Here is an 8558-nt window from a genome sequence, read left to right as displayed (position 1 = left end):
GAAGAAGAAGAAGAAGAAGAAGAAGAAGAAGAAGAAGAAGAAGAAAAAGAACAGGTGATTCAAGAGGAGAAAAAAGGATAAGAGGAGCACATTGTTTGTTGTATCCCGGGATCAAGCCCTTAGCTGACAATGGAGAACACATGAGAAGAGATTTCTGCGGGGAAACTGCGGGGGGGAAAATGCTGCTGAGTAAAGTTTGTGGATATTTCTAAAGGGAATTCTTAGCTCTTGAACTTTGGGGGGAAATTGCACAGGATCGTTGCAAGGAGAAAAAGGTGAGAAGGCTTTCAGTGATTTTTCTACTCTCAGTTCTCAATTAGTTCTGTTGTTGTCTGTTTTCCCGCACTATTTCAAAAGAAAATAACGGGATTGCAATCTCTTATTTCGAAGGTAAGAGCATCCTGTGCTATTTGCGATGCTTCAGTTTTCTCTTATTTGTTGTGTTTGCGGGGAATCAATTGGCTCACAAATGCTCTACTTATTACTTTTTCAGTAGGACAGCTCAGTCTGACCATTTTATTTGCCTTGAGTTGCTCTCTTTTGACCTAAAAAGTTGGTTAATGATCATGTCTCACTGTATGAATGGTACCCGATAGTGATCCTGACTGACCATTTTAAATCGTCCTTTACCCGCGTTTTATTATTGATTCCATAAGCTTGTTAGATCATTAGATACATCATGTGTTTAATCATCCTGGCTTATACCCATTTTATGAGTTTCATCAGAGACAATTCAAATCTGTTTTTGATTATCAGAACGCTCCCATATGTAGCATAAGTGTATCTCATAAAATGATATAGCATCATAAAATACCTTGTACATCATGGTAACGCGTTTTAAAAGAAAAAATAAATGCATCTAAGAGTAATTTTCTGTCATTTTTTTCATTCTTTGCATCTGTCTCCAAAACCTCTTTGTTTCCTGTCCAAAGCCTGCAGGCGGGACATTGGACAGACAGGCTCTCCTAGCAGCATGGCAGCGACCAACCCTTCCTCTTGCCACCTTTTCCTCTTCTTCCTCCTCTCCTTTCTTATAACTCAGCGTGTCCTCACCCAGGACCCATCCGCCACTACGGTAACGGTAACCGACGGTGACCCGTTCAACATCCCCACCACGTTGGCCAACCAGACGACTCCCGGCTATGCCGAGAGCACTCAGAACACTCCTCTAGAGACAGGGCTGTCCACTCCCACCAGCGGTGGAGATGCGGATGACGAAGACGTCCTTCCTGCCGGCGGGACACGTTGCCAGGGTTACTACGACGTGATGGGCCAATGGGACCCGCCGTTCAACTGCAACGCCGGTGTCTTTCTGTACTGCTGCGGTACCTGCTTCTACCGCTTCTGCTGCCAGTTCCGGCAGCAGCGGCTGGACCAGAGCATCTGCTCCAACTACAACACGCCCATCTGGGCCAACACCGGCAAACCCGTGGCCACCATCACCGAGGGCCAGGACGACCAGGAGAGGGACCGAACACACCTCATCGTCTACATTATCTGCGGCGTGGTGGCCATCATGGTCCTGGTGGGCATCTTCACCAAACTGGGCCTGGAGAAGAGCCGCGGAGGAAGTGCAGGAAGCGGAGCGGGGATGGGGAACTCTGACCTCAACTCCAGGTGAGGAGCCTGATGGCGTGTGTGTATGTGGAGGGGGTCTGTTTGTCAACGTTTCACATGGTGTGTGTGTGTGTGTGTGTGTGTGTGTACATGCTATATTTTTGTCTGCGCGTGACTGTAAAAACATGTATGTGTATCTATGTCGATGCACGTTTTCTGATGCATTGCAGGCCAGTTGTCAGTTCTGATTTCACCCCACAGACAAAAGAGACAAAAAAATATTTTATAAAAAATATTTTTACAATATCCAACTTTGAATTGGTATCGGTAGGCCTACTAACATGTGCATGTGTGTGTGTTTGTACGTGTACAAATCAGTCTCAAGGCCTTTTCTAACATCCAAGCTTGACCAGCTCACCCCTACCTCACAAAACCTGTTCAGGGCCAAAGTCCCACTTTGTCATGGAGGTGTAACTGTAACTGGAACGTTTTTTGAATTTGGTATCGACCTGAAGCTCAAACTCAAATTCAAATTCAGCGTTGGTGCTGAATTACAGCCACTATAGCCAGTCCAACCATGAGCTTTCTTTAGGACGTGCTATTTCAGAGTCTGTAGCTATTGAGAAGGGGGGGGGGGGGGGCATGATGTCTCTCTCTCTCATGGGTGGGCTTAATTCTCTGGGTGGGCAGCGCAGAGAAAGGGGAGGTAACTTATGACCTCATAAGGGGCAAGATTCCAGATCGGCCCATCTGAGCTTTCATTTTCTCAAAGGCAGGATACCCAGGGCTCGGTTTACACCTGTCGCCATTTCTAACCACTGAGGGACCATAGGCAGGCTGGGGGGACTCATATTAATGTTAGAAAACTTCATAAAGTGACATTTTCATGCCATGGAACCTTTAAGATAAGTGTGTAAAGCTTTATAAGCGATGTAATTCTCAGTGATCGGGTGTGTGTAATCATCTTGTGAATGAAACCATACATGCATAGTGTCTCTACACCCCTACACCCTGATATATATCATACCCTTATTTTTGCTTTTGCTCATCATTTTTAATGTTTCTAATTTTGGATTTTCTTTGTTTTTATTACTTTGTGCCTGTTTTCTTTCTTTCTTTCTTTCTTTCTTTCTTTCTTTCTTTCTTTCTTTCTTTCTTTCTTTCTTTCTATCTCCATTTTCTTTTTCCTGTGCTTATGTATTTTACCCCTTGTGTACCATTTGCTTTGCTTGTAAGCATGACTTCTATTTGAAATAAACATGAAAACTGAAGAAAAAAGAATTGACCAAACCATTTTTGCTGCAGTAGGTGTTAAGTAGGTGTACATCTTTGTGCTTCTGTGGAAATTTGCCTCACGTGTGCACGGTTTTCCAATGAGCACATGTCAAATCACTTCTTACACAAAAATCGTTAATTATCGGGCTGGACTTTTGTCTCCATTAGCTGAAAAAACAACTATTTTCCATTGTAATTAACACACAACCTTGTGTAGAGTAGAGACCGGCCAATACATTGGGCCAATCTTATCTCCGATATTAGGCATTTTTCAAACTAATGGGCATTTATAATGGACGATAAAATAAAAAAATAATTATATTCATTTATCAGAAACATTTATAACGACAAATAAATTATTCTATGAAATGAATATTTCAAAAATAAAATACAAATGGAAAAAACACCCTTCAACAGTGTTATGAATGTTGGTTTCGAATAGTTTGTCCACCAGAGGGCGCTCTACAACATCGTTGTTGGCAACACTGATTTTATTTTTGTTTTTGTTCAAAGGACAAAGGACAAATTTCATATCTTAAGTTTGTATTTTTATAGATTATATTCATCAGAACTTTAATATATTTGGATGTTCCTCTCTTCTGTTATGACAATAAAACAAACAAGTTTATTTTTAAACTGCCTAATCATTATTTTAGTGAGGACTCATTAATAATTAGAAATAAATAATGTTAGGGAAATCTGTTCATGTTTTGTATTGGCCAATATATCGGAGTATCGGATTTTTAAATCACCAAATATTTGTATCAATATCGGCCTTAAAAATCCTTTATCGGTTGGGCTCTAGTGTAGAGACTTAGAGAACATTTAGCTTTTACAGTTTGGTATTTCCGTCTGATACACATGTTAGCACGCACACACACATTTAAACACACACTCCAGCCTGCTGCAGCGGGCTAAATACGTGGTCTGGGGTTCAATCTGTTTGCCTCAGGAAATCATTACAGCAAACAGCGCACAGCATGCGCTCAAATCTCCCCCGCTTTCATTCCAAACTATCTAACCCTCGCAAGCTGCCTCTCCTCATTCTCTTCTCTGTCTGGAGCTGATTCTTCTTTTCTCTCAGACTTTCTTGTTTGTTGGTTTCTTTCACCGATCTCCATTTCATCACGTGCCATTTGTTCCGATCATCCTGAGTTTCTTTGTCACAAAATAACACGTTACTTAAAGTCCTCTCCACTGGCCTTCCTCCACAGCTCCTCCATCCCTCATTCTCCAGCCATCATCCATCCTTTCTGCTTTTCTTCTCTTGAAGCCTGCCTCTCTTTTTTTATCCCTTTGCTCTCTCCTGTGGAGCCCAAACAGTTGAGGCAGGGGCCAGTTTCAACCACTCACATCTTGTATTCACTCCTCTTTTTTCTCTCCATATCTTCCTCCATTTCACCTGCCAGCCTTTCTCCCTTCTCTTCCATCGGTCTCACAACTCACTCGTATCTTCCTCTCCTCCCCTTTACTGGTGTCTTTTGGCATTTTAATTGAGAAAGGGGACAGACAGACTCTTCTCGCCAAAACCTCTACCCACCAGCAGCTCTGCTTGTGCGCCTCCCATTAACCTGAGCCGCGGAATTCATTCGGCGGATAACATACAGCCAGGATTAATATTTCCTGCAGGGTAACACCTCACTGAAATAGAAACATGCTGGCTGCATAAACACCCTCCCTCTGTGAGCCCATCTCGACAGATTACCGCTCCTCCTCGCGATTAAAGAAATTTCACCAAGATTACAGCTTTACCGTTTCTGGACTGCTCTGCCTGCATGCTCAATTAGTTATTAGCTGCTGACATAAATCCCTGGTCCAAAAGTGTACGTACAGCTAAGACCCCATGTACTTCACGCACTTCATGAGGTGAAATATATACATTCACCCAGACACTTTAGAGTTGAAAGCACGGAAGGCAACTTCTACTTCTCTCCCATGCACCTGCTCTTTTTGAAAAAAATCACTCTTTTCTTTGTACCGTCTTTCTCTTCGTCTTAACATCCTGCGAGCAGACGATAATTAACACACTGAAATCCCACCACTTCTCCTGAATCAGCTTTGAAAGTTAAGATCCTCCTCTCAGATTAGCCTCTTCCCATACAAATACACACACACACACACACACACACACACACACACACACACACACACACACACACACACAAACACACCTTCTAATACATGAACCCAATCGAACCAGGTTGAGTGTGGTTGCATGCTGCCCTTATCCTCGGCCAACAAAGGGAAAGAAGAGCGCCGCCTTAGGTCATACGTGTCACGTCTAATGAAAGGCCTCGAGTGAAGAGGGAGCTGGCTTTACACCCAGAGAGTACACACACCGATGACCTTCATGATTTACACACACACATACACACAAGCACATGCAGTGATTTATAGTTAACAAAAAGAAAGATAGTAGTGGCATAAAGGTTGCATGAGATCACCACAGTGAGAGGTCAGCATAGCCAGGAGAGATGCAATGCAATACAATGTCCAGCTAACACAAGTGTGAGAGGTCGAGGACCAACATGGTGGCAGCAGAGGTAACATGGCTCAAACTGTGTGTGCGCGTGCGTAAATTTGCAGGTACATTAACGCGAGAGTGTGTGTTCATGTACGTGCCTGGCCATTTGTCTGGAAAAAAACTTGACTCTCCAATTCAATATAAGACAAATACAGGCAAATGTAATCAAAGATTTGCTGACAAAAATCTGTTCAAACTGTCTCTGTATCCAAATGTCCAAAAATGTTCTTATACTGAAATCAAAGGTTTTCCTCCGGCATCCACACCAAATGCATACACATCTACACATCTATATTTATGCCCGCATTTGAATGTAGTTTATCTCCAGTGTGTGTGTGTGTGTGTGCGTGTGTGTGTGTGTTTGTTTGTGTGGGGGCACTGTGATGGGTTTCTTAGCCATCATGTTATGTAATGAGGCACAGTGTCGCTGAAAGGGCATGACTGCTCTGGCCTGATTTGAGGCAGACAGATAAGCAATACTCAATATATTGTCAACAAACATCTGGTCCACAGCTGCACGCAACAAATGGGATCACTTTTCCATTTCATCCTGTCGTTTTCTCTCTGACACACACATTATAATGACAACAGGATATGGTGTCATGGTAAATGTTTTTGGGGGTGGCCTTTTGATGGGATGTTTTGCGACAGTTTGGGGGACATTTAATGAGCAGTGAAATCATTTTTTGTACCGCACATAACATCACTTTCACGACACATCATAAAGAAACAACAACTACACCTTCAGGCTGTGTATTCATAAGTTGCTTTCACTTTTTTAATGCTTTATAAAGGGTTTTCAAAGTTTAACTAACTGCTTTCTTAATGGTTAATAAATGGCTTATAAATTAGCAATACAAATAAAATACAAAAACACATAATTACAGCAGCTTTACGTTAAAAAAAAACTTTGGCTAGTAAACATCCTCATCCAGTCTAACTGGCTTTGTCTGTTTGACTGCTCTTTAATCTCTCTTGATGGCTTTTTAGAAAGTGAGAAAGTCATGATCCTTAATAATGACTCACATTCATATTGGCAGACTGGATGACTTGTTAGAAAGCAATTGTTCAAGTCATTTATGAAGGGTAATGAGTTTCTCCTTTGAATTAAAAGTCAGACACGCAGGTATAGTAGTTGGCTCCATTAGCACAATCTGCAGGAGGCTGCAAAAACAGGGCTTCATGTTCTCACTTCTTGATAAATGGATTTTGTCAGGATGGTCGGAACAATTCCTGCACGATCGATAAAATAAAGAGCTAGACAAAAACAAAAGTTATGTTAGAAGATGACCAGCCGGAGGGATTTTTCACAACATCGCAACCCTCATCCTGCCAACATATTTAACATCCAAGGATTTAACATAGAAACACTTTAAAAAGTTGTACTTCTTACAAAAAGAACTTACTTCCTCCGCGGCTCTTTTTTTTTCCACCTAAGTCACAGTGGTCAGAAAGGTTTTCAATGAGGTGTGACAATGTGTCCTTAACATGTCTAGCTCACTACTAAAGATAAGTATTATTACAAGTTCCAAAACAGATAGAAAAGCTAGTGACTAGTGACCGCGAGCAGAAATTGAGTTTGAGTTTAGGAATCTTCAATGTTTAAAATAAAACTTGTAAAATAACAAGTAAGACCTGCTAACTGTGCCATGTATCTATTTTATAAACATCCAAAGCCATTATTTCTGCTCCTTGTGTAATCCTACATGATGTACACTGAAGTACAGTGTGTAAGCATTTTGAAAAACACACGCACAAAAACACACAAAAACACACACACACACACACACACACACACACACACACACACCAGCATTAACAAATTTGAGGACACAAACATCTACTGCATTGTGCTATCCTACTTCTTTGATAAGCTCAACCTCTCTGTTGTCGTTAGTTTCACTGTGACTTCCTTCCGTTTTAGAAGAGAGGAAACTCCATGCAGGAAGCAAATCACACCAATGTGAGCTCTAAATACCTGCCATGTGGAAAAACACTAAGTGAAAAAAGACAAAAGTTTTCAGCAAGTTTCCTCAAAGTTTCCTCAAAGTTTCCTCGTTCTTTGCTCCACTTTCTCAGCTCCCCTCAATCTCTCCTTCTTTCTGATCATACCTCCAGGGATGAGCTGTCACTCTCCATCACCTCTCACCTGTCACCCCTGTGTGTATGAGCATGTCTGCACGCATGTACGTTTGCGAGTAAATGTGTTAAAGTGTGCACTCGTTTGTGCGCCTGCGTCACCACTTGCCACAATTCCTCCCAAAGTGAAAGGCCATAATAAGTTGACAGCTTCCTGGTTGTATCAGATGTGACATTTCTCTCCCTACAGCTGCTTTACCTTCCTCTCTCCTCTTTATTTTCTCCTCTTCAGTCCTGCCGGGCTTCGCAGGAGCCACACACACTTAAATATGGGTCAGCGCCCACTGACTAAAGGGTTTGGCTATGTGCTGTTTCTATTTGTCTTTGTGGTTGGTCTGTCTATCAGGATGAAGCAAAAATGCTTGACAGCTGAAAAGTTGAAAGATTGCAGCTTCATACCTTGAAGGTGGGATTTCCATTTTGAAGACTGTAGAAAAAAGCTGATTCCACGATGAAAATTTTGTCTGTCACAGTCAAACCCATATCAGTCAAAAGTAAACCAGCAGGACCAGCAGACACACAGTTAGTTGGCCCCTGTAGCTCCATCCCTGTAGTTTCATCCTCCTCCCAAACCCTCTAATGGGCCATCTGTCTACAGCTCCAAATAGGCATGAAAACCAGCAAAAAAACAACAAGCACATAACTATGTAAGCTACTTGAAAACTTTTAAGTCAGCACAAAACTGGATTTCTTCCATTTTCAAGGTGACTGAATAAAGACAAATCACTTCACATCCTATGTGCTGGAGGGAAAGGCTAAACGTTAGCTTGTTAGCATGAAAACAGAGCAACTGAGATGGTACCTGCATCTAACAGCTGAATAATGGGCTACCTTAATTAAACTATATAGGGTACTTGAGAACGGAAAAAACACCCAGCAGCCACGTTCCTTACATTTCCAAGCTAGCTGGGGAAAAAAAACACATGTCGAACTCTGAGTTCAAAGGGAAAGTGAGCTTAAAGGCGTGAAAACAAAACCACTCAGATCAACTTCAACTTCAACTTCAACTTTATTTATTTGTCATTTTATATGTACAGAGTGCATACAGAACGAAATTGCGTTG

The 8558-nt window shown here is 41.9% G+C and overlaps 1 protein-coding gene across 2 annotated transcripts in view; it reads left to right on the top strand.

Moving 5' to 3' along the window:
• The first annotated feature begins 6 nt into the window (after window positions 1-6).
• Window positions 7-8558, top strand: part of shisa8b (shisa family member 8b) — a 36165-nt gene continuing 27613 nt past the window's right edge. The window contains exons 1-2 of one of the 2 annotated variants that reach the window (XM_034859754.1): window positions 7-275; window positions 933-1617. In XM_034859754.1, coding sequence (XP_034715645.1) covers window positions 974-1617 — 644 coding nt within the window. In that variant the 5' untranslated portion in view covers window positions 7-275; window positions 933-973. Of the gene's footprint in view, window positions 276-858; window positions 1618-8558 lie in introns of those variants that run through there. The other variant, XM_034859753.1, reaches the window with a different exon arrangement.

The sequence above is a fragment of the Etheostoma cragini genome, chromosome 21 (assembly GCF_013103735.1).
Source record: "Etheostoma cragini isolate CJK2018 chromosome 21, CSU_Ecrag_1.0, whole genome shotgun sequence".
NCBI classification, from domain to species: Eukaryota; Metazoa; Chordata; class Actinopteri; order Perciformes; family Percidae; genus Etheostoma; species Etheostoma cragini.
Note: the sequence above shows the minus strand (reverse complement) of the source record. Positions and strands in the feature narration are given on the sequence as shown.